This window comes from Nipponia nippon, unplaced genomic scaffold (genome assembly GCF_047370975.1).
Source record: "Nipponia nippon isolate SJK-2023a ecotype South Korea unplaced genomic scaffold, ASM4737097v1 scaffold_3, whole genome shotgun sequence".
NCBI classification, from domain to species: Eukaryota; Metazoa; Chordata; class Aves; order Pelecaniformes; family Threskiornithidae; genus Nipponia; species Nipponia nippon.
In genome coordinates, this window is record NW_028262347.1 from 27,867,274 (window position 1) to 27,894,304 (window position 27,031).

Here is a 27,031-nt window from a genome sequence, read left to right on the forward strand (position 1 = left end):
TATTTGTCCACTGGGCCAAAGAAGATGGCTCTGTATTCCGAAAAAGTTTTTGTGAGCATGGAGCTTGGAAGTAAATCTCACTTAGCCACTGTTAAGAGCTGTATGTTAGCTGACGTTCAGCATATGTGCAATAAGGAAATAAACTCTCTTTTATCACCAATTCTTGGTTCACCTTGAAGAGCCTATATAACCACTAGACTCAGCAACAGGCCTACATTCAGGCAGACTATATAACTACCTAGGAAAGGGGGCAAAGTGAACTTCCTTAGGCAAAAATCCTCTGGTACGTCTCCTTTCTAAAGAATGAGAACACACACAACCCCAATCCAACAAAGTACTAACCTTTGTCATAATAAACCCCTAAAAAGTCACACTGGGGAAAATAAACAGGGAATTAATATTTGAAATCCATCCTTCAATCTGCCATACTAAGTCCTGTTCAGTAACTAAGATGTGAAAGCTAACAAGACTAGAAAGCATAATAATAGCAATAAGCTAATGCACTTGGCTTCCTTCCAGACCATTCTGCCTTCTCTTCAGGCTAGCCCAATTTATTCAGCTTCAGTCCAGAAGAAAATATCCTTATAAGTATCAAACTTGATCTCAAATAATAAGCCCTGCTAGGAGGTGAAGCATATCATTCTGCACAGAGCTGCACCAACACAGATCAAAGCTGGCTTGATTGAGCCTGGAGAACAAAGGAGCTGCAGCCTACCGAGACACCAAGCTGTCCCACCAACACTGAAACACCAAGCCATCCCACTGACACCAAGACACTGAGCCGTCCCACTGACACTGAGACACTGAGCCATCATTAACCACCTTCTGCTCTAGGAAAAGCCTGGGCTGGGAAGCCTCTTTGGGCAAGGACAGCTTTGAAATGCTGCAGTCTGTTGTTTCTTGGAGTGTTGGCATTAACTACAACTTTTAAGACCAGGGTTAAGGACTACTCTCTTCAGAAAGCCTGACATAGAAGTTGCTAATTCTCCTGTCTTCAGAATCTTTCAAAGAAGATTTCCAGCAAACCACAATCCAAACACAAGCTGAAATGGCCATAAACATATAAGAAAAGATTACTTCATCACTTAACTATACACTGCTCTGAGATAAAGCGCAGTAACCTCATCTTATTTTTAAACAGACTGGCTATTGTTTTCTTGCTTGACTGGCGCTAAAGGAAAATATGTTTCACTGTGTGGCCTAAAGACAGGTACTGTTCAGCACAGTTAAATATTTATTGTTTTCATCTACATGTAACAGACAAAATGCCTGATCTTAAGGCACAGCAATAAGGGTGGAAAGGTCTAAAATGCTGTCTCCTTTTGTATCTTGCAATGTGAAAAGATATCTTTTCCTACACTATCCTCCAGCAACATCAAACACACACAAGGACATTTCCATGCCATTGTACTAATTGTGGGCTACATGTCACATAAAGATCGATCCTGCAATAATTTCCAGTGTGAGAATTTTCAATGTGCACACAGCAAAAACCAACTTCAGTCAAGATTTTTCTCTAAATAACCAGGTTTCTGGCACAGAGTTCTAATTATCCCTGGAGCCATTTTTGAAGCACTAAAGAAAGGAGGAAAACAGGTTAATTTCCAAGATTGTAAGGAAAAGCTTCTTTGTGTGGAAGAAACATGAAAATACTTTTCTAGGAACAATACTTTTTACATCATTTCTTTAACATTAATATGTTTACCCAGGTTTTTAATTAGCAAGGAAGTCTGAGAAAGCAGACACCTTATAATATCTGAGCCAGCTTATTTAGCTCCTGTTGTGTAAACTACCAGAACTGGCACTGGCACTGTATCTCCTAAGGAGCTGGCAACAGGCTGACTTGGAATTCCACAAAATTGGGATGCCAGGCTGAGTTCCTTAAATTTCAGAAATGTTTCACTTACTTAAAGCTCCACTCCCTGACTTATTCTTTGGGGTTTTTCACTTGGGTTGGGTCACAAGTCTTAAGAGTCCTAGATGACTGACCTCTTCTAGTTGGCAGGCTTTGATGACACTCTTGTATCGGTATTCATCATAGGATACACCAAAAATTATGTTTTCTTTTATTGTTCCAGGCATGATCCAGGAGACTTGAGGTGAAAAGGATATCCTTCCGCTGTGTTTAATTTTACCCTGCGAAGGCTCCAGTTCTCCCATTATCAACATCAGAAGAGAGGTCTGAAAAATCATTAACATTTGGTTAATACATCAGAGATCTGTACAACCATAAGAAATGCTAATGACTAGCAGAGTCACTCTGCTAAGTCACTTAAATGGTACATTTGTCTTGTAAAGAGTGTCACTGTAAGTACCGATCTAGCGCAAGCTGCAATTAGTGGAGATTTTCATGATGTGCATGGTTCTGAAAGGCCTCTGAAATGAGAGAAACTTCATTCAATGAACAATAAAAATTGTGTAAGATATCTTGTAAAAAAGGCATGCTCCTGCAAAAGTATGTATTTTTAATTAAACTTCCAGTAATTTTACAAGGTAAAAATGTGAGTATCTGTGAGACACATAGAGACATAAGATATTAGTATTTATGGAGAATGTTATTTGATTTTTAAAATTATCAGTGACTATTTCGTTTGTTCTTTGTACAACACAATTCATGTTTAGAATTTTGCTAGTGTTCATAAGCCTTCTATCTGCATTGCCTTGAAAAATGCAATTTCTTTGTGTATGTGTACACAATTACCCACAAACTGCTCAGATCTGAATTTTCCTCTGTAACTGTTAACTCATTTACGTGAATACATGACCTAAGTGTATTTACTATTTCCCTTCATAAAAGAATTGATTGCAATTTCGGTACTGACATGTTATAATTTCAAAGTTAATCAGTAGCTTGTAGTAACCTTGTCACACATCACTGACTACTAGATCAAAGAATAGAATTGAGAAATACAAGGAAAAACATGTTACAGAGCCATTCCAGTGGTGTTCTTATCACTAATAAACAGTCAACAAAGCTGGGACGTAACAGCCAAAGATCTAAAAATCTGTCTAAGTCACAGTTTCACGCTGTCAAGCCCAGAGATCCTTTGGCAAGTTATACAATATGCAGGGGTAGTCTCATGAGATTCTTTCCATTATACCAGAATCTGAATTTTCCAAACTGCTGAGTAAGAAGTTTCTGATCTTGCAAAGGACAGCAGGTTAGTATGTTTTGCACACTGGATGTTAAACTACTGTATCTTGTGCCATATAACATAAATGGAAAAAAGACCCAAACCCAACCCTATCTAATATCAAAGCAGTATTAAAGAGCTGATGTCAGGCTTCATACCTGTTATGGATAAAATAAGTGTGCAGTCTGTTTCACAGGCCTGACAATTCCTGGAATACACAGTAACAGCCTCAAGCAACATGAAGGAAACCTTAAATTAAGAACGTGTAAGGAAAGGAGAAACTCTTTTTTGGGGGTGTGTGTGCAAACCTTATTTTTTGTAAATCTTTCAGATAATATTATAAGCCTTTTATCTTTATTGCCTTGAAAAGTGCAAATTTGTTGTATGTATATACTCACATAAACTGCTCATTGTGATCTGAATTTTCCTCAGTTTCCTAAGTAGCTGAGTAAAGGACATATACATACATCCTTCAGCACTTTCTAGTTGACATTTTTATATTACAAGTATCAGCTTTGGAGCCATGTGAGGTTATCAGCAACATAGGAAAACATAGGAAAACTATTCTGTTAATTCAGAAGTATCGCGGTAAAATGCACATCAACGTATCAGCTTGAGGACTACCTCATGTCCTGAGTCCCTTGCTCTTTCCTATTGGTATCATTACTGAAAAATAATATAGAACCTTGATCATATTGAAATTGATGGGTCCTTTGCCATTGACTCTGCCAGACCAAAGATTTCACCCAATGCAAGTAAAAGAAATCAGAATATGTTCACCAATAATTTGTTAAACAGGAAAAGAAAAGTTGCCAAATGCATAATGAATGTTTGTTTTGATTTTCACATCTCCTCAGAAAACCCAGTCAAGATGAAAGACTCATATAATTACCTGCTGTTCAAAGTGAATAAGTGTATCACAGTTCAACTCATTTTATATTAATGAGGTTAATCAGATGTGTTATCTGCAAGCTAAATGTACTGATAACATTTTTGGGTTCTAAAATTACGATCAATCTAAACTACAACTTTTCTCAGAAAACCATCAGTTTCAGCAGCACCTCCCCAGGCCTTCACATGGGACTCAGGGAGCCTGTCGGAGCGAGGAACTGTAGGAACCGGAGCACAAGGGACCAGGTATACCACATGTCCAGGGCACGCATCTTAGTTACCTGGCTAATCCGTGTCAGGCTTGTCAGGTTAGTGACAATCTTGTGTTCAAATTTTTCCTTAAAATGTTAGCAAGGCAGGAAAAAAAAAAAGTCTACTCTCTAGCACACTGTGCCATCTGGATATCTATGCTAAGTTCTCCAGTTTATTGTTTTAAAGGCAGGGAGATTCTCACCATAAGCATTAACTTTAAGTTTCAGTCTGCATTATTTCTGCAAATCTCCTCTTACTTCCCATGGAAAAATAGTTTTGTAATTTAAATTGCTGTTTCCTCATTGAGTCTATATCCTTGTATGTACAAAAAATATCCAACAAACTCTTTCTCATATTGGCCACAGAGTAAAACTTCAAATAACTATTGGCCATTTTACTGAAACTTATAGTTTATTCATACTTTTTCCTGCAGCCATCATTTTTCAGCGAGCACAGGATAGCAAAAATACAGTAACAATACAGGTAACAATACAGATAACAACACAGTATTATTCCTTAAAATTATTAGGACTTTTGTTGAAAAAACAGAGAGAGAAATACCTTGCCTGCTCCAGTAGATCCAGAAACAGCTAATAACTGCCCCTTCTCAATCTTGAAATTTATATCCTGAAGAACAGGAGAGGCATGAAGGGGAAAATTACTGAAGAAGAGACTGTTGTCAGTGCTAGGAGCTTTGCTGTTGTTGTTTTCCTGGTTTGCTTTTACAAACAGCTCTCCAATTCCCTGTAACATACACAGATGTGCATTTGTATGCACAAAAAAATAAATAAAATATGCATATGCAGACATGTATATCATACTATGGACTTAGAAAAGACATATGAACTTACTTTTCTGATGTTACTTTTCCTATCTATAACCTATTTATTATATTCTTAAATATATATTTTTAATGTATGTATTGTACTTGCTCCTAAATTTGTGGACATGAACAAAATTTGCCTATTATAGAACCGCTTTCCAATGTTTATATGTGCCACAGCCTGATTCTGTTTTCAGGCTGGCTTAAATCAGAAAGAACTACTTATTACAGGCCTTAACACTTATTAAAAGGTCTCTTCCAAAGTTTCTCAACCATGGAAAATTTGCACTGATTACTTGCCATATATTCCTTGCCTGCTGATAGCTGAAGCCAGTTAAAATGAAGGAGCGTAGACTGCTCTTTTTAGAGAACACCAAGGCAAGTATCGGTAAAAAAAATATACGCTGTGTTTTAATTTAGTTTGGGTAAAAGTACTAACCTCATCCCAAAAAGCTGTTACTTTGTCCAGCTCAACGCCAGTGGTTGTTAGATTATACTCCAGGGCTTTATATTCTTTTTTCAGCAAGAAATCCTAGAAACACCACGAAATCAGATGAGAGGAAATGGTAAGGGACGACAGCCATATCACACAAAGCAGTACATACTTGCCAACACTGAGCACTAGCTAATATTTCTGATGGTGCTATTGCATCGTAGTGTCTTAGAGAGAGGCATAAATATGGCTTATACGTCTTTCAGATGCAGAAGGAAATGTTTTTGAAACTACCAATTCTTTCATTGCTAGTGAAAACATAGCCATAAATGTATTCAGTTCTGGTTTAGAAAGCGTATCAAAACTTGGCGTTTCCTTTGCTTTCAGGACTTGTATCAGGCAGCATCACCCCTCTGACCTTAATCCTTTTCATGTAGTAGTAGGATGAGGATGTGGAAGTAGTCACACTCTATTCCATGATTTTGTTAAGGTTATGCAGTCTAGTAGTAGTAAGTAGTAAGTAGTAGTGAGTAGTAAGTAGTAGTGAGTAGGGTGTGGAAGGTCGCACTCTATTCCATGATTTTGTTAAGGTTATGCGGTCTATAGGTACTATCTCCTCTAAACTGTCTTTTTAAATTATGTGGAACCAAGTAGGTCTACATGGGCAATACAGTGGACAAACTAAGCAGATGGTAAGGGGGAAAACCAGTTCTCTACAGTAAACTTGCAGATATCCCAAGTGGAAGAAGCAGAAGGGAAAAAGCAGATGACTGAAAGGGCAGGAACCAAAAAAACCAGAAGGCAAAACAGACACAGTCTACGCAAAAGAAGGAAATGATAGCTAGGCTTTCATAACAAAGGGAGTGGGGTCATCCAGTGGAGTTGCTGGAGCAGTGATAGTCAGAGAAAGCACACTGATCCTGAAAGACCTCATGGTCTAGAAAGCATGGGTCTAGCTACAGGGCAAATACAATAACCCAGGGAACATATCTGGCCCAATGAACTCTCTAAATTGATGAGGAAATTAAATCAGAGACATGTATGAGTGGTTTATTATTTTTGTTTATGTTTCTTGTGACAAGCACAGGGCATTGGTGTTCTGGGATTCTGTGCAGTCTGTCCATGGGGTCTACACTGAACCTGTCACAAAGAGATGATTATTTATGGATTCCGGAGCACCCAGAGAGCTAATACCCCAAAGACAAGCGTTCAGCAAAGTGAGGGCAAGGGTATGACAACTGGGCTTGCCAGTTCTGTGACAAGGCATTGGATACGCTCTTCCAGGAAACAAGAGATACAGGATACCTTCACTAACACCTAGGGAATCTGAGAGGACAAGGACTGCCTAAATTGGGACCCAATAAGGCAGCCTTCTGAATGTCAAATAGAAAGGTTTATGGCTAGATTTCTCAGATTTTCTGCCCAGTTGAAAATCATAAAAATCCAAAATCTGCTTCTTATTCTATATTAAAGTTCAGATTTCAGATTAAGATCTTTAAGTTCCATATTAGGTATTTTTATCACTCTAAAAATAATAAAATGTATGTTTTATCAAAAATAATCTATAAATATGTAAAAAAAAAAGCCTAAGATTTCACCCTGAAATAGAATAAGAATTCTTTTCCTGAGGAGTGATTTCAAAACAGCAGATAAAACAGAGTTAATGAGAATTCACCCTGATTTGACTCTGCAGATAAGCCTCTCATGCTGGTATATGAGCAATTGATCTCAGTAGGTAAGGTAGGTAATAATTATTTGACCGGTACCTTAATTATGTTTACTACTCATAATGAATGAGATGCACATTTGCATAAGATGCACAATCTCCTGCTGTTCTTGCCACTAATAGCTAGGAAAACAGAAGATCTGTGACTGCAACTACTGGAAGCTGTGCTATATAAAACATGTACTAATTTTGTACTTCCTTTTCTGAAGGAAAAACATCTCTTAAGCACCACAACTCATGATATATTTTTATTAAGTTCCTTATTCTGCAATGAGAAGAGATAACTAAATGCCACTGTTTCAAAACAAGCAGCGTGCAGGTAGCATGAGACTCCTGTGGTTCTGCTGCATGGGGAACCATATAACAATATCAAGATTTATAATGACATTTCATGGTGTGTAGTCAAAGCAACATATAGTATATTTGGAAGGTCTGCATAAATGCTGTGTGCTTTTGTTGATCAACTGACAAGATAACGTGCTATAAAGAATTAGCTTACGTACTTGGGAAGATTTTAGTGCATGTACCCTACCTGTATTTTGTTTATTGCTCCAATAGAGTCATACCAGGTCTGTACGGCCCCGGGAAACTGCCTGGTCACTGTCATTCGAAGAACAATGCAGAAGGAAATGGTGGTAAATATTTTTCGGAGAATAATTCCTTTAGTCACAGCATATGGAAGCACAGCTAAAAACACCACAAAAAAGCCTGAAAAGAAGAAGGCTGAGCTGTTGAAATATCTCATATAAGCAGCTTTTCGGGTTAGCTTCAGTTCAGTTCTGTTAAAAAAACAAATACAAATAATTAGTATAGGATTCCATATTTACATCTTACAAATGTTTTGGATGGAACTGTTGGTAAAACAATTAACTCAGAGGCTCATTCATCCTTGGTATTTTCTAGGATTGCAGTTAAAAAGCAAGACTCAAAACAATTTTTGGACCTAAAAAATAATTGGAGCCAAATTCTGGCGCCAATGTTTAGAGATGTCAGACAAAATAACAATGATCTATGTCATGATTTAGATACCTTGTAAACCACAAGCCTCTACAATTCCTGGCACAACCATCCTTAAGCATCTAATGCTGTGGTATATGATACACTCCCAGAAGTGTCATCCCGTACTCATCTGGTCAGCTAGACAGGTAACTCCCCTAGAAATAGGATACTTTGAAATACCAGATTTGCTATACTTGACCATAAAAAAACTAAGAACTATCCACAATCTGATTATAGTGTCATCTCCTTTTGCAGAACACCCTCCTAACAGCTTAATCCATGAAGTAAGGTATCAGTTAACTTCAGCTTGAAGAGGTGAAAGTCAGAGAGTCTGGTCTCCACCTTCCTTTCTCCATAGAAGCTCAGTCTATGGAGCAGCTTACTGCCTGCTGTGCAGTCAGGAATGCAACTAGTGATTACTCTCAGCTGCTTCCACAGTGTCTATGCATCTTACAGCAAGCTGTTAAATAAAAAGAGAAACAATCCAGGGACCATAATTCATTTTCTGAGTTGATAGCCCTAACTCACAGTGCTGAAGCTTTCTGTGGACTGCTCTCATTTTGACCCCATTCACTTCACATTCCCCAGGTGCTCTGCAGCTCAGTTTTGCCTGAACAGAGGCACCTCTGCTGCAGTGAAAGAGCAATTGTCCTGCTGCAAGAGCAATTAACTGGGGGTAGAGATGGAGCTAGGCCCCAAGGTGCCCATTCACTGGGTGAGTGCTCTAACCACTGGGATACTGTGCAGAAGTTCACAGTCACATTGGTGACAGCAATACCTGGTGTTGCACGGCTGAGCACCAGAATCTTTATGTGTCTTCTAGTATTGAGCCAGTGTCTGCATGCAAAGTCCACCCAGGATTTTGGAGCTGTGTGAACCCCCTTTCAGCTCCACACTACACATGCATGAGACTTCCAAATGTATCCAGCATCTTACCAACTTTTGTCAGCCTAAGTGTTCTTAAAAGTCCCTGACAGAAAATCTGAGCTCAGCCAGTTTTGGAGCAGGGTGCCTAGCACTTCTTGTTAAGTCTGTATTTCACAAGAGAGGCCTGAAGAAAGTGGCCATGCATGCAGGTCACCACTACAGTGTTAGCCACTGCCCTGGAGAAAGGACCTTGTAAGTCCCTCCAGAGCTTGTATGAGACTGTGGGTGGCAGCACTGAATAGAGATAACAAAGATTTTTGGGCTTGATGCTCATCCAGTCCCTGGGTAGAATCCCCCCAGTGCTGAAGCATACAGCTGCTACTCCAAAGATGGAAAATCAGAGCACTAACCCTTTTCAGTATGCTCCCAAGTACCAGCCACAAGCTGACCCAGCCACAAGCAAAAGTTTTCCAGAGGTGGGTCTGTCTGTGATACAGGCTTGAGAGCTCTGTCAATTAAACACTCATTTGGGACAGGTCTTGCTGACACAATATGGGCACTTGGAGAGACATGTAAGGGACACTCTATAGCCTTGTGCATATATAGAGTGTAGACCAGTGCATGTCTGTTTTTGAAGTGATGCTGCAGGAATCACTACAAATACATAAGCTTGAGATTCTTTGCTTTATATAAAGATGTATCTTCTGCTGACAAAGCATAGACACTTCCAATGTTGGACTTCACCTTCTCCAGTGCTATGGTTCAGGGGAACAGTTTGACACTGTGGTTTTTTACTTCTCTGAATATGTTGCAGGAGTGCAGGTATGTTTATTCAGACCTCTGTTATGAACAGTTGTTATCAGGACAGACTTCAGAAGGCACACAGGACACAGCCCATATTGGTCCCTCTGAAGTGTCACAGTTCCCAAGGGGAGTTTGCCTGGGGGGCAGTGTTACACCTGCAGGATGGCCAGCCCTGGCAGCTCAAGTCTACCAGAGTAAAGGCACAGGTCTGTCTAGTTCATTAGAGCTGATTAAACTGGGTTGCATCAGAAAATACCAGCAAATAGAAGCGGTTTGGTAGCGACTGAGTTATAACGCACCGTGGCTAAAATAAAGGCATGGCTTCACACACAAGGTCTTGTTTCCTACCAGCTTAACAAGCCAACTGATTGGGAGGCCCCGCAGAGCTGGCTCAGCAAGCAAAATTCAATTGAAACTGACATTCTTGGGTTGACCTGCTCAGGTGATGTCTTCACCAAGTGATCTGCTGGATCACTCAAAAAAATACTGTATTTTGGTGCAGAGAAGTAGAAGAGAGATACTTTTATCTTGTAATATTGATAGCATTCTTGTCTTTTAAAAATTCATCCATGATATAATAAAAATTGACAGCATTACAAAATTCACCTTAAATTATTGTAGAAAATATAGATCATAAAATTACAGTCCTTTTTTCGGGTTTCTGTGACCATTTGTGGACTTAAGTTTATTTAATTCATGTTTACAGGATTTGCTTATAAGATGTGGTCTCAAATGTCCTAAAAGCAATGCGTGTGACTAGTGACAGCAGGGGAATCCTAACCTGGTTCCATCCTCGAGCTGGAACTCCCAGCCTGGATTCAGACTGAGTTTTCTCTGACCGTTTACAGTAAATCATTCCAAATTTTAAGATCTTCCTTGTTCTAAAGGTAAAGAACACTTCACTTTCCCTGGATTGTCTTTCCCAAAGCAGCTGAACAAGAAGGTGTTTGTGTAATAATATCGTTTCCTCTCTTTTATTTACATGATAATATGACACTTATATTTCTTTTATTTTCTTTTATTTTCCCAATCACACACCTGGCACCAAATTTTAATTCTCTGTAAAGGACTAAACAAACACATGGGACAGCTTTAGTGCAGCGTCACCCATCAATCAATACGTCACTTCTCCTCCCTTCCCCCAGGACTCCCTGTCGGTAACAAAGATCTCCTTCTCATAGCTCTCAGCTAACTAGGTTAGCTCTTTTTCCTCCTTTCTGCTTCAGGTCTGGTAGTTCCAGTTCAATCTCGGTATTAATTGAAGAGATAAGCATTATACAAGGCTATCTACAGACAATAAATGTTAATGCAATTGTGCAGGGTGAATACATGAAGCTGCGCTACTTCAATCCTTTCACAGATTGCATGTAACACTTAAAACCAGCTTTATTGCATTTCTCAGAAAATGGCTGCAGAGGACTCATACTGTTTCCTCCACCGCAGAATAGGAAAGTCTGTAAAGCCTTAAGTAACCACCATCACAAAAGGGCTTTTTATTGTAAGATGAGGATAGGGTTGGCCAGAAACAAACACAGATGCCACAATTGTTTTACCTGCACAAGCTAACCACTGAAATATCATTATAACAAATGAGGAAGCAAATAAAAAAAAAAAATCTCACCTCCATAGTGAACTTGACAAATTGGGGAAAAAAACCAAGCTGCAGTGTGGGAATGCAGGGTTAGTTTATGGAGGATTAATATTTGTGTGCTTTACTTCTTAACTAACAAGACCACAGACGGTGTTCATAGCCCCCTAATTTTTTTTTTTCTGAGCACATAAAAAATTTGACTAACAAATGAGAACACTTACTCACGGATGCTTTCAATCATTTTTTCCATTGCATCTTCCCAACAATAGGCTTTAACGGACTGTATATTTTCAATTATTTCTGAGGTGATGACGAGTCTCTCATTGATCTTTCCTGCCCTCTTATTCCTACAAAGTAAAAAGGCAGTAGGTCAATCTTCATCTTTTTCATCCTGTGTAGTTAGTTTGTATCTGATTATATCTTATGAAAACACTTTCCCCATATGCCTATGCTTAAAATGTTTATTTTAACAGAATTATTATGAAGAATGTGAAAGGAATTATTAGAGATCTAGTAATTGTTTTACTAACAAGAAAATGCAAGCTCTGAAAAGAATAAATCAAGTCACTAACAAGGAGTTTTAATTCTACAAAGCATTATCACTATTTACTGCACATTAGGCCTTTCATTTTGTTAAGTTTAGACAGCTGCTGCTAAATAAGTAAAGACTTGTCCGTGACTTTCCCGACACGGCCAACGCTTTTTGGACTCCTCTTTTGTAACAATGTCATAACTAGAGACCCTTAATCAAGTGGTATAAACTTCTTAAACCAACATGTTTCAGGAAAATACATTGAAATATTTTAAAACAGTCTCATCACCTGTATTTCATCATCATTTGTCCCAGCCAGGCTTGGAAAAAGGCCAGGACTATTAGTAAAGCAAGTCCAGAAAATGCAGAAGCTTCTAACATATCCCAGAGCAGTCCCATCAGCAGTGCCACTTGTAAAGGTGCAATCCATACAAAATGAGCCATAGCAAGACCCTGTGGAAGCCCGCAGCAGAAAATAATAATAATACAAGTTACAGATGTGCTCTCAAAACTACAGGAAAAGGAAGAAGTCATTAAAGTGACACTTTGAAAAATGTAATGAAGAATGGTACAAATATTTCCAGTAGTAAAACAAGTTTATAAAGGAGGATTTGTGATCCTGAGCACATAGCATTCTGGGTGTTAATTATGATGACAGCGCAGCAATACATATACATTCCACACCTAAACTTTGATTTTTGTAAGGCAAAGTACAGTCTGCAATTGTCTCTTCGCTATGTATATGCACGAGGGAAAATCCCAGCTTTGTGAAAGTAAACAGAATTTGCCATCGATGCTGGCTTTTTCAACTACTGCAAGATGAGAAAAATACACAGAAGAATCTCCTGAGAGTGATTTAATCTGATATTGGAGGCAAATATAACTTTGGTGAAGGGATGACTGTCGTGTGAACACAACTAATTCAAAACAGATTGCTGCCTACTTCAGTCATGTTCCTTCACATTGGGGAGATTTTGGACTTAATCCTGTGATCAGGCTGCACGGGGGTCTGTGTTACTGCAGCCACACTGCTGCAATGATACAGCACTTGTCCTAGCTGGTTCAGTGCTAGCTGACATTGCTCTATATAGTAATATAGTGCTTAAAGTAAATACACCCTACAGTTCCAGCCATGTGTCTACCGTCTCTCTGATCTTGCTTCTTTCACAGGAAGCAAGCCCTGTACTACCAATGGGCCAATTAAATATACATGCTAAACAGAAGTTCATAGAGTTTCCAGTTCCCAGAGCCATTAGCAGGGATTTAGCCTCTGTGTCTTTAATGAAAGAGAAGTTTTACAGGAGACTCTGGAAGTATTGTCTAAGACGGATGTGTTGGGAATGATTCCTAATAAGGTCTTACATCAACACTTATTCAGACTTTTAGGAGAATGGGTTATAGTAGCAACAGGATGTTGAACATCATCACTTGTTCAATGGCAGGAACGGACTGGATCACCATAGTAAAAAGGTACGGTGGTCAGGAAAAGAGGATGGAAGGACTGAACCAGCAAGTTCTGACCTCTATGAAACCAACTGCATAACCCAGAGGTTTCCTGGCAGGTTCTCACTGGACTGTAGAACAAGCATGTTTTTAGGGTACACCTTGTTTTTAGGTTTCCTCTACTAATCAGCATAGGAGATAAAGGATGGCATCAGTATCAGGACAAGCATTTCCATGACCACATGCCAATACATTTTCTTAAGGAAGTGATTCATTTTATATCTACAATGACCACTCAGTGCAGTCCGTCATTTATGCTCCTTCCTTAATATTTGTCATGAACAGCTTGAAGTATTGCATTTGTATTTGATGGATCACCAAGTGGATTAAACAACCGATGACGTACCTCATCAAATTTGTTCAGATTGTTGGAAAGAAGACTGACCAATTGTCCCGTACTTATTTTATCTAAAACTCTGCTTGAGAGTTTTAAGATCTGTAAAAGAAAACAAAACCATAGAAAAATGGCTATGTCACTCATCCCCATAAAACAGAATAAATACAGATAAAAATAATAGGCAATGGTACAGTAGTATAAATAACAATACACTTATCTGCTTATGCTATAAAGAAAGTCTCGTTAAACTTGTTATTTATGTTGCTTGACTTTAATATAGCCATTAAACTGCTTTAAAAATATTGATTTATTGATGTAGTGCTTGCTTTCTGTTACATATTTTATGTATATAGATATATATGCAAATGCAAGTTTTAATTAAGCATGCATGCTGTGTGCTGCTGTGTATCCTCAAAAATCTCCTACTGTGCCTCTCTTGACAAATATTTTTGAAAGATGTTTTCACACTGAGCTTTATACTAGAGTTACTAACATGTTGGTTTAAATTAGCTGCTTTTGGTATTGGTAAAACCAAACACCTTTTTAAATCTTTGGATTTGTGAACATGCGATGCATCAGTATCTGTTGATTCTTCATGCTACAGAGATCTCACACAGTATTATTCAAACTCCATCCCATCTATGTTATTTTTACTGTTTAAATCTTCACCTCTAATCCTCCTGAAAATATTCTTTGGCCACCAGCATATGGTGTTCTTCCTTTGCAATACACGTGCATAACAGGAGCACAGTGGTAGAACAATTAAGGCGTCTCACCACATATCCAGTAAGTCTGAACTCACACAGAGGCTGACTTCATTCAAACCAACTGTAGATGAGTATTTAATTCTTTGGACTTAGAAAATGGAGAGCTGTCAGAAACTGATGTCAGCCACATTATTCTTTTGTGTACTTTGTGTACCTTGACTAATAAAACTATCAATCTTTCAACAAACTGGCCTAAAAGTTACATAGGCTACAGACAGAGGTTTGGTTTTGTGTGTAAATGAAACAATTACCTTCTTATAAATCAAGCTAAACATAGCTATCCTCATTTGCATTCCTATATGATGAAGACCAAATATAGCAGGGTGTAGGAGTAGTGTTCTCACAAGGAAGAGAAGGCACAAGCCAATGCCCAGGTAGTAGGCTATGGATCTTTCGTCAGAGTTGTCTGGATCATATGAAGCTATTATTCTTCCCAGCAGAAGGGGTTGCACAGATTTGGTGACCTCCTGCAGATGGAAACAAGAGAAAAATAATTTTGGTCAGTAGTTTGTTCATTTTTTTCAAAATGGTTAACATTTTAATTTCAAGTCCTACCAACTGAGATTTACAGCTTTATATCTTAAATGAGGAAGCCAGGTCTGTTTGCTGTGCAGACCACAGAGAGTTGCAGTAATTGCACAGGAGAAGAGACCACTCACTGCTCTCTTAATCTGTGATGCTCCTGCAACTCCACCAAAGCAAATCTAGTTTGTAAATTTTGTTTGATCGTTTTCTACAAAAGCGATAACTGAGATTAGCTTCCACATTTACTTTTCAGAGTTGTAATGGATTAGCCACATCATATGACTGAATCCAGTTTAGCAGGCTGGGTCTCTGTTTTGGCCCCTAGGGAACAGTTCTCACTGCACTTTACTGGGCTTACAGGACACAGGAAGAGTCAGAGCTCCCGAAATGAACACCAACAGAAAAACACTGTGACGATATAGCTAAAACATAAAGTAAATGGAAATAGCAACAGAATAAAAGTATAAACAATTTGGATCATCCTACCCAACAGTTCTAGACATTGTATCCAGGGTTGTAACAAAAGCAGGATGAGAGGGCATAAATTGGGCGGGGGGGGCGGGGGGCAAGTTTAATAAAAGTCCCAGAGAGAAACCAGTCTCTCCTGCACTGGCAGCCCCAGCACTTCTCATCCTGGGATGAGTAACATGGTAGAGGACCAGAGTAGGAGACGAAAAGGAGGGGGTATCAAACTGCTAAAGTGCAAGGCATCCAAATGATCTGCTATAGCCATGACTTTACCTTAGCCTGCCTCCTTTTCTGTTGTAAGTAAACCCCACTAGCGTTATCTCACTTTTGCCTTCCATGTGCCTTCACGTCCCCATCTTTCTCATCCTTTCAATCCTATAACCTCATCCTTTTCCATCTCTGCCTCTTGCCCCCTCTTTCCTTCCCCAATCCTTCCCCAAGAACTGCAAAAACCATAGGTGTGCTGCAGTCTAACAATTTGCCTTTATCTTCTGCATGAGCTTCTGAAGGGTGTGAAGTATGTATGTGCTCCTTTGCTTCATTGTTACATTCACTGTAAAAATACTTAGTGCTAAGAACTTTTACGCATGTCTCCTTATGCTTCTTTCCATTGTGTCTCAGCAGAAAGCATCTAATACTTCAGGAATAGCAAGAAACTATTGAATTCTTCTTTGTGCAGATGTGTTAAATTCTGCCAAAAAGTTATTAGTACTGCCTTCCGGTTGAAAACCACACCGACCACCATACAGGGACTCAGAGAGAAGTGAACTAGCGAAGTTCAGCTGTAATGTTTTACAGTGATAAATAGATTGGGAAAATCCCTTTTAATTTTTTTCCTTCTCCTTTGAGTTCCTTTTGGTCTCTTATACAAGAGCAATTCCAAGTACTTCTACAACCTGTAATGTAACCCCTTTTAAATGTCACCGTTGGTGGAGCTGATATTCATCATTCACTTTTTCCACAGAAGAGATGAAATTTTACATCTCAAATAGCATACCAGTGCTACGCACTACATTTCCCAAATTAAACACAAATGCTGTAAACCTGGAGCCAGCTTTGACAAAGACTTCAGTGTTATTAGTAGGCAAAGGGAGGAGTGTTTATTAAAACACACACGACCCAAGGCAGCTGTGCTTAGACCATATGCATCCCGAAGCGGCAAACCAAAACTCCCCAAAACTCACAAAATACAAAACAGTCACCTCTCAAGGACAACGTGGTGCTTTCATACTCTCAGAGGTTCCAAGATAAGCTTTTATATATAGGCTTAAAATAGCAAGTTTTTTTTTTTATTTAGTCTTATTCCAGTGAAAATGCCATGCTCTGCTGCTGTGTTTGTTGTCACTATAAAGGCATTGCACACATGCCTAGCTCACTGGAAAAAAAGGTGATTTACTAAGGCTAAAGGGTAAAATAATGGCTGGCAATAAGCCAAATCATTTGCTACTTCATCAGGTGTAAAAATCCACTGGTTTACAGTGGAGATCTATCAGTTTACTTACCAAAGATATTATTATGTAGTCTACATACAAATGAAAGCAGAACTACCTGTTTTTCACTTTTCCTTTTGTAGCCTCAAAATTACCCACTGATATAAACATGGATAAATAAACTGATTAGAATGACCTGCCTAAAAAAGGGAATGAGATTTGTGCACCTAACAGAAAATCCAGTTTTCAAGAGTCGTGTTTTTCCTTCTCCTGTCCTTGCTCTTCCCACTGCATTCATCATAGGCCATTGAGAAACTCAGAAACATCTCCCTCACAGAAATCTTAGTTGAAAGAGCAAAGATCTGAAGAGAAATGAGAGTATGACACAGGATACTGTGCTAATCTGATCTGGTATGGCTATTCTTACGCAATGAGAACTTCTACGTTATGTGTATCCCCCATATGCTCAATCACTCTGTATTTGAAGACAATAATGCACATCTCTGTTTTGGCATATGCCCAAGTGTTTCAGGACTTTCATATCCCTCCCTGCCTCCTCACTCACACCCGTGACCTATATGCGAGAACTTCAGGAAATCCTCATTAGGGTCCTTTGGGATATGATACTAAAACCATTTCTAAGGTAATGTTAGCAGCTGCTGTGTCTGAGTGGAAATATACATTTCAGGGGGATGAATATAAAAGAAAAATGTAAGTAGAATCAAACTGATCCTCACAGCAAAGTACCCAATTTGTTAGCTGGTATCGTGCTAAAAAGCAAGATCTTTGTTTCACTGCCATACCGTCTTTGCTTTAAATTGGAAGACACATCTGCTGATGAGGTGAAGCATGGAAGCTGTTTCAAACAGCAGGGGAGCAGATACATTAAGTGCAGTAACTCAACGTGCCTAACACACTATTTATGAGGGAGAGTCGTAGTACTCTAGGGGGCCAGAGCGCAAGTGTCCACCCTGCAATAACATCATTACCTACGGCGCGTGAGGGGAAAGGGAGAGATGGAAAAACTACCAGACCTAATGAGAGCAAAGCTGTGATGCCAGTTGCAATGACAACTACACAAACAGCAGGGATGTCAGCAGAGTTTAAATCACACTCCAAGAAAGGTACCATGAAAACGGCTCAGGGATTAGACAAGAGAAGAGCTGAAAGGAAGGTGAAGTTCAAAAGAACGCACAACTTGTTTGCACCTATGCCAATACGGCACAACATCCTGTCCCCATTCAAATTAATGGCAAAGCTCCCATTAATTTCCGTGAGCAGGGCCTGAAAAGAACACCAGCAGCTTTAGCAGTGAGTTTTTCCTTTTACAGCTTTCAATAAAATGAAGACTAATGATAACAGAATCAAGAATTTAAACTAAGATTTAATCTTTCCATGTTCATTGTGAAAGGTACAGATTTTGTTTCCTATGTGTTGAATCGCATATCTGTGATTTCTTAAAGAAATAAAACAAACAAACAAACAAATACGAATCAAAATCCTGCAGTCCTGTTCTGTCCTCCCCTGGTCTAAAATTGTATCCCATTAAAAAAGTCTGCATGGAGAAATCAACCCTGCACAGTCCCACACATGCATGCCCACACACACTTCACTTGCCTGTACTCTGGGAAAGGAAGTTATCCCCAAAACTGCCTGCAGAAGCCCTGAGACACTGCTTAACTTTTAACAGCAATGCATTACTGCGACATTTTCAGATGGCAGACTGTGCAGGAACACCTATTATATTGTATGGTAGGCTAAATTTGTAGAACTGCTGGGTTTTTATTAAAATACAAACCTGACATGAATAAGGAGTTGCTGGCTTGGTGAGGAAAAAGGTTAAAAAATTCAAGGCAGTAATGAGATGGCAGAAGCAAATAAAAGACAGAATTGTGTAGGAGTCCACAAAGAAAGTCTTATCCCAGAGAAGTCACCAAACAAGGTGAAGGAGTATAGAGAGAAGGGTTATTACCCAGCCCTGTAGATACCAAGAGACCCTGTCCTAGATGGTTAACTGCCCCACCTGGACAAAGGCAAATGATTGACTCATCAACTTCCATTCTAGCCACGTTGCCTTCCACCAGCCCTGCACAACAGTCAAACAGCCCAGGATGTGGCACAGAAAAGCCCTCCAGAGTGAGCACAGACAGCACCGTAACCATCATCTCCCCTCCTTTCTCCTTGTGCAGGCCCTGTGTAGCAGAAGGCAAGCACGGCAGGTCTCTCGAATCGGATCTGCAGCAGTGGTGACTTCAGACCGAGGCGAGAGGCAGTGAGAGGAGATCTGAGGCTCTTTGTTAGTGAGAAGAGCCCAACAAGTTAGAGAGACTTAAACAGGGAGAGAATAAAGTTGGCTTGGGAGCTAATTTCTGGATTCCCCTATTTTAACCAGAATTCGTGTACATGCACGTGTGAGTGTATCTATCCATGAGAAAAAAGCAAAAAGAGCATGTAAAGAACTTTTTCACTCTAGGTTTTACTTTTAAAATCAAGCCTTGGTGCTGAGAAATTTCAGAGTTGTTCTTTATGAGATACACCTGGGGGACAATCTAAATGGGATTGCAAAAAATTAAGGCCTGTAGATTGTTTTTATTTTTAATTCATGAAGCAGCATGACAGACTGAGGTACATCCTAAGTTTTTTTATAGACTAGAAAGTATGTGAATGCTGCATTTTCAGGGAAGCCATTTACATTTTCTTTAGAGCATTTCTTCCTTTTTCTTTAGAGCATTTTACTTCGTGAATTTCTGATTCTATTACTGATACTCATTTCCCCTGGACACGATGTTACAAGAGACAGAAGCAGTCAGTTTTTCCATAATTCTTAGGGGAAAATCCAATCTGAAATTGTAATCCATTATTAATTATCCAAATCAAATTCATAGTGATCTAATCCAGAACATTTTCTTCGTTAGCAGTCCAAATTAATACACTTATGAATATTTTACAGGACTTTCACCCCAGGACCCTAAATAAATTTGCCTATTTTGTAATCTGCAAGATTAGCCTGTCTTTCACACAGCCATGTAAACAGGAGGGACTCCATGGAAGTTTATTGGGGTGGAACCATTCCAGCATAAAACTTGCAGAAGTCAGGCTCCAAGTTCGATACTTAACTTGAAAAACACTCTTTGACCTGAAACACCGCCTGATGCATTAAAACTTCACCCTTAAAAAGTTCCCTTTTAATGCTGAAAAGTCTGCATGTAGTAAAGGACTTGTGTTTTATATTTCAGGATATTCTTATTTATTTCTTCCAAGCGTTTTATACAAAACTATTAAAACTTGAGGGTACAGGTGCTGGTGTGATTTGACTTAGCATACATCTGGCATGGCTGCCATAGAGCAGATTATGATCTTTCTTCATCTACCTACCAGAAGATCTACCTGGCTTGAAATTTCCCTTGTACAGAGGAGCCAGTAGCAAGTTCATGGGCGTGATTACAACTCCACACTACTCTCCGCTTCCTGCCTGGGAGAGGGGTCATTCTAATGGGCATGAAGGTTTGCTTTTGTATAATTCTGCTGTTCTCTTAGAATAGTTCCTTGGGATACTCGATAGAAAGTGAGGAGTTTGGTTTTATAGCAAGCAATATGAACTTCAGAGGCATTTGTGGGCTATTTTCCATAAATTCCCCTTCCACTTTTCTTCTGCCCAATCCATGATCTTGAAAGTACAGCTAAACTAGATCACATTCAACACTAATACCAGTGGAATTAGTTCCTTTCTGTATCAACCTTGCAAAAATAAAAATCTGGCCTAGAGATCCGTCTCACATCTGAAAACACTGACTATCTGAGTACTTCTGACCACTTCGGGCCATTTGGGCTATTATAGCTGCAGTTTCTGATACCACAGCATTTTGAGCAGAGAAGCAGGGAGTTTAATATCTCACTTTTACTACTAAATTGCAGAAACTTGAAAATAACATGGATGTTTAATGTGCATATTGGTTAACAGTCATTTTCAGATTTACAGTCTGGCTATCCAACACACCTAGTGAGACATCATTAACAATAAACTATTTTCCCATCTCCTAACCCCAGTGATAGGATTGTCAAACAGGTGGCATTTGGTAAGTCAGGGTAATCCTAATGATCATGTTGGAAAGGTGATAAACATAATCAGTTCAGACTTCCACATCAAGTTCCTGATCATACACTTTGGAGCACTAACAGCACCAAGATCCAAGCATATTTCGCATGGTTATTTATACAGAATTGTTACCACAAATGAAGACAACTCGTTTATTGCATATGTAAACCTGAATAAAGCATTTCACTGTGAAGCTGACTGATAGTCACTTTGACAAAATTGATCGAATCATGTGAAATTGCACTGTCATTTGTTTTAATGTAAGGGTACAAAATTCTTTAGAAACTTCTTAAAAACCGTACCATGAGAAAATAATTACTTTAGTTCAGCAGTGATACAAAAATTCAGGTGCTCTACCTGTACTTGGAGAAGCATATGCCAGCACCTAGCACCATATGCATTTCAAAATCATTAATATGTATGTTTTAAAGATATTAACACATTATCAGAAAATACTTTTTTTAATTAAGATCCCTGAGTATCTCTCTGTATTTATCATCTTTATAAGCAATACACAGAGCAAAATCTGTAGCTGTTCACAGGATTCTGTATTAATTTAGCAGTCCCTAAGACTTGGATCTACTTATGGAACACTAAAAGTTTACTGAAGAGAAGAACAAATCTTACCCCTAAATATAACATTATTCCATAGAACATAAATTTCCAGAAAAAGCATCGTCGAAGAGCATTAATAAGTTTGGGTTTTTTCTTTGAAGTTGCCAGCTCTCTGTCCCACTCTCTGAAAAGGAACCGAAAAACAAGACCATTTAGTTGCGTGAGCAAATACATGGGTCTATGGCTCTGACATACTTCAATTCACTCAAGTATATCCAAGGAGATTTAGCTAAGGTGACTAATGAAAGCAAGCTTTGCAGAGACCCCAAAGACCTGGCCTTCATTGACTTGATAGATCAATAAAAGTTCAAACCTGGTTCAGCCACATATTTGGCAGTTTTAAATACTCAGCCATACATCACCCCACAGGGAATTAATTCATGAAAAGGTCACATTGTATGTTTTAAAGAAACCTGCTGTACTTAAGACCAAAGCACAAATAATAGGCAAATAAATGTTTTGGAGCTCTTCCAGTCTGCAAAAAAAGAAAACACCAACAAAGCATCAAAAATGTGACTTTTCTACTGCACAGCATTATTTTAACCTGTTGCTGGGACAATAATTTTCTATTCGATAATAAATTGCTGATCAGAAGCAATGCTACATACAGAAAACAGATGTGTAGTCAAAATTCAACTCACAGATTAAAGCACTCCTAAGAATTTCCTCAGCTAACTCTGTTTTCCATTTTTCAATAGAATATTAAAGAACCAAAATTTTCCATTTATAAACTATAAAAATGCATTAAGCATACTGATGTTCTCAATACTTTCTGCCAGTTTTGAATATGTATGTCACACTGCACTTAAGTTTAATTGGATTGGCCCAACAGTGCAGATGTGAGCCGCCTCGGCATGCCAGAGAAAGCTATACCAGAGGCTGAGGGAGAAGAACCAGATTTAGGCACTTCTACCTGTAAAAGTTAGTCCCAAGTGTTGCACCTGAATTTGGACCCACTGAAACAGGGTAGAGAAGAGAGGAAGACTAAATGAGGAAAGTCAGGGCATGATTTCTGCAGAGGCAATTAAAGTCTTTTAACGGTGGTATCAAAGCAAATTAAGAATGTTATTTTGTTGAAGAAAAAAATAAAACTAGGTTTTACAAGGATATTTTGGGAAGAAAGAACAGCAGATAGGGAATGTACATTGAAACTGTGAGTCTAGCCTCACTAGTTAATGGACTGATGTCACAGGTACCTGTATATAGAAATTTAGAGAATTTAAGTGATACATGTGCACCAGGGATCCCAGTCAGCTCCAAAGGACAACTGCGTGCTGAATGAGGACACACTTGAGCCAGTCAATGGGTGCAACCAGCTTGCACCCAATGCTATTTAAACATTTTATCCAACAGCTGTTTAATGAAAATCACAGTGTGATTTCTGAAACAAAGTTATTGCATGAATCTTTCATACCTTTCTAGTTTTTCAGAAAGATTATCAGCAGAGTCTGCAGAAGGGATTTGATAAATATCTGACAGCTCCAACCGTCGTCTGTAACCCTTTTTCAAAATTGGTTTTGTCCATCTAAGCAGAAAAAAAAAATTAAAATATCACCAGTTTCTGAGGTTAATTCTGGAGTTCCATTGCCTCACCCTGAATGTTTTGTCCACCACACCCATGTATGTCTATGTGTACACACACACACACATGACATAATATAGTGCAGCTCTGCATTGCATTTACAAAACTGTATTGACAAACATAACATTAAAAGAATAATTTCAAAACTGTTGTATTTTATCAGTTTTGGGGTGGCATCATGCCCCAAACTTCCTATTCAGTCAGTAGCAGACAAATGAACAGGGGATTGAAACCTTTGTACTGTATTTCCAAATACATGCTATATCCATATAAATGAATAATAAATCAGAACTACAGTAAATTGGATGTATAAGTTTCATTCCTATGAGACAGAAATCTTAATATAGTCTGAATGTTCCTTTGACAGCTTAGACTACCGCATGCACTTAACAACTGATCTTTCACAGGACTCCTCATAAGATCTTCATTGCATCCACCATATGTAAACATTTTGCATTTCTTTTTTCAAATTTAAAGGGCACACTGAATTAAACCAAAGCAGGAAAAAACTCTAGAATGGCTACTCTGTAGAGAAAATCTTTATAAGCCATTACTAATTTTATTGAACAATACAGCTCTGGAAAGGCCTACAGATCCCCAAGTGCCAGCTTGTACAAAATTTTGCAGCAGGTTGTGTTCGGAAATCTTTTTGAAAGCACAGGACTAAACCAAAACATAGACAAGCAACTATAAGAACTAATAGTGTATTTTGAAACTATTTGAGTTTCTGCTTTACTGCCAACTTTAAAAAATATTTCCTTAAAAAAAACCCGAAATGCCTGTGAAAGAAGTAGCTTGTGGTTGATTGCTGTCATGCTTCCATATGTAAACACACTTTGTAAAAAAACCACCCGCATGATTTATGATTATGATAAAAGTTATGATCTGCAAAACCTCAATCATTTCAGAATTTTTTGTTTTAAATTCTCTTTACAGACAATAGTTAACAAAATTGCAAAAGAAATGCAAAGATGTTTCTCATGGTCACTTAGAAAATAAAAACAGCTTATTGGAGATGCTTACCCATATGCCTGTAAGAACATGTATCATACACACAAAGTAATCCACATTCTCAATTGCAACTCTGATGGTGCAAAGCGGTTGACACAAATGTAAAAGAACGTTGTTAGACACTACACAAGTGCAAAAAGACCTTAGCACAAGTCAAAGCCTATTTGTGTGCAACTGTGTGCACACACATGCACACTCTAACATATACTTTGATGAAGTTATGAATCGTACGAGACACCAGTCTATAATCCCCATAATTCTGTAAAGCACAAAGATATTTCCCAAGTGAACAGTTCTATCACACGCACTGCAAAGAGAATGTGTTCTAAGAAATTAGAAGATTATCCTTCATTTCTGCGATCATATTACAGTTTCAGACGAATCATATGGGCTTTATCTCAGTCTTTGACACCAGTGTAGCTGAGAAATAACACGCGATTCGTGGTATGTTACAGCAAGGCAGCTAGGAGAGTCCACTTGGGAGAGTCATTCATAAAACATCCATAAACTTTACTACTACTGGAAATAGGGGCCAATGTTTTCAGGGATGTAGTAAGATAGATTAGAAGAAAACTCCTAAATTTCAAATAATACTGTTATGTCAGTTCATGGCCACTGCAAATGACAAATCAGGTATTGATTTGTATTTTGCCAGCTCCTGAGGGCAGAAAGGACCAGTTGCCACTGGCTTTGTGCATATCTTGTGGAGAAATGGCTAATCCCTGTCCCTTGGGAACAGAAACTCTCATGGACTGGCTTCACCAAAAGTTCCGTATATGCAGATATTTTTGCAAAGATAAAATCCATACAAGTTATGGGACACTAAACCACTACTGCAGCTAATGCAAGTAAGTGACAGTACCTCCTAAGCAACCTCTCTAATTCCCAATACCGTAGCTAAGTAATAACCTTGCTGAGCTCCTTAATAATGCTTTGAGACTGCAATAAGCAATTCCCAACTTGTCTTTACAAAAGAGAAACGCTTTACAGTTTCAGGCCTTGTATGTTTTGGGAAAACATTTTTCACTGTGCTGTTTCCCTCCACACACTTGATTTTATTTATACTTTTGATTAGCACCTACCCTGGCATTTTGCCACTGCCTGAAGTAACAAAACGTGACTGCATTTAGAAAGCGAGCAGAGCGACTGTTTTATCATTTGGAGAAGGTGGCATGCTTAGCAGATCTCCTGTACTCCAAGAAATGTCTCTTGTTCTACTCGGTGCTTAATCAGGTGCACTTATCAGTGCCACCAAAATTATGTGGTCCCTAAACCACCCTCCTCTCTCAAGTCAACAAGCTTGATACAGACTTAGGGCAGTCCTTGTCTTCATATCTCTGCTCATCAGGGTAGCTGCAGCTATGGTAGATGAACTCCTCCAGCCAGCTAAAGGAGTGGTGCTGACACCTTTTCCCAGGGACCTCCCTAGGCTGCAGCCAGGTTCCTACCACAGGCTGGGTGCAGGGCTTGCACAGAGATGTTCATCTCCTAGCTGCCCTGGCCTTGCTCGGAAGTCCCACCCTAACTAGATCTGGCCAATTTGTGAGCTCTGCCAAGTGGCTTCATGTTGGAGTGGTAATCGTGGGAGGAGCTGGCCTGTCACGTGCTGTTTGTCTCAAGGCAGATTTTTAACAGCTGCTTGGGTTGTGCTGTCAAGAACTGTGGGAGACAGTATATGTTTTATGAAAAGGAATATACTAGACCTAGAATACATAAACATCTCCTAAAAACAACCTTTTGCCAGATTCCAGTAGCATCGAGTTTACCATTATGCTCCAGATTCTTTGCAAAGTTTTGAAATGCAAAATGGCTATAAATTCATTTTAACTGGCAATATAATCTGTAGTTATCAATGTTCCTTTATCACCAGGTAACGCAGCTCAGTCAGAGTTTGTCAATGAATATGGCTCTTCCATTTTTGGCTTAACAGAAACGATTTGCCAGTGTTAATTCTGAGTTTTTTCTTCTCGTGTTTGCAGAGAACGAGAAATTTCTTTTGAAAGGAAGAGAACAAGAAGGAAGGGAAACAGACTGGCTTTACAGCATTACGTTAGCAAATGCCACCGGATTACTGGCTGGCATTTAATGAACTCTTTCACAGAGAAACCTGTAGTGCTGTCAGAGTTTTGCCACTAACTAGGAATGTTATTATGGGTACACACACATGAAACCCAGCAGGGGACAAGTTTCAAGGGTGTAGAGTAGGAAAGAAGAAAAGAAGGAAAACAAGTTCCACCTCTGTTATTGATTGCCTGTAGCAAAAAATACCTTATGAGCTTGATATGTAAATATCATATACATAACATACTGTTTGAACTTCTCTTTTGGTAGATTTCTAATGACCATTTCTTTATCATTCACTTTAGCAATAAATAATAGATTTCTTACTACAGCTATTTGTTTCTCCAGCATGTTCAGCCTTGTCCCACTCAAGAAAATTGTACCGATAGGACAGATGTCTTTGGCTTTCCAGAGAGTATTAACACAGACTGTTAACTTGTCAATAGGATTTGACTCTCCCTTAAGGCTGCTTTGCATGTCACTGAAGACAGAAAGAGCCTCCGTGTTGCTAAGCTAACCACCCAGATCTTCCTCCCAGGCACAGGGATTCCCTGGCTCCAGCAGACCCTCTTGGTCAAGAAGCA

The 27,031-nt window shown here is 38.9% G+C and overlaps 1 protein-coding gene across 1 annotated transcript in view; it reads right to left on the reverse strand.

Moving 5' to 3' along the window:
- CFTR (CF transmembrane conductance regulator) overlaps window positions 1-27,031 on the reverse strand; it is a 91,098-nt gene that overhangs the window by 54,674 nt on the left and 9,393 nt on the right. The window contains exons 2-11 of the mRNA XM_009466108.2: window positions 23,208-23,318; window positions 21,806-21,917; window positions 14,911-15,126; window positions 13,902-13,991; window positions 12,342-12,505; window positions 11,742-11,867; window positions 7,792-8,038; window positions 5,540-5,632; window positions 4,839-5,021; window positions 1,990-2,181 (exon numbers count right to left, since the gene is read on the reverse strand). Coding sequence (XP_009464383.2) covers window positions 1,990-2,181; window positions 4,839-5,021; window positions 5,540-5,632; window positions 7,792-8,038; window positions 11,742-11,867; window positions 12,342-12,505; window positions 13,902-13,991; window positions 14,911-15,126; window positions 21,806-21,917; window positions 23,208-23,318 — 1,534 coding nt within the window. The remainder of the gene's footprint in view (window positions 1-1,989; window positions 2,182-4,838; window positions 5,022-5,539; window positions 5,633-7,791; window positions 8,039-11,741; window positions 11,868-12,341; window positions 12,506-13,901; window positions 13,992-14,910; window positions 15,127-21,805; window positions 21,918-23,207; window positions 23,319-27,031) is intronic.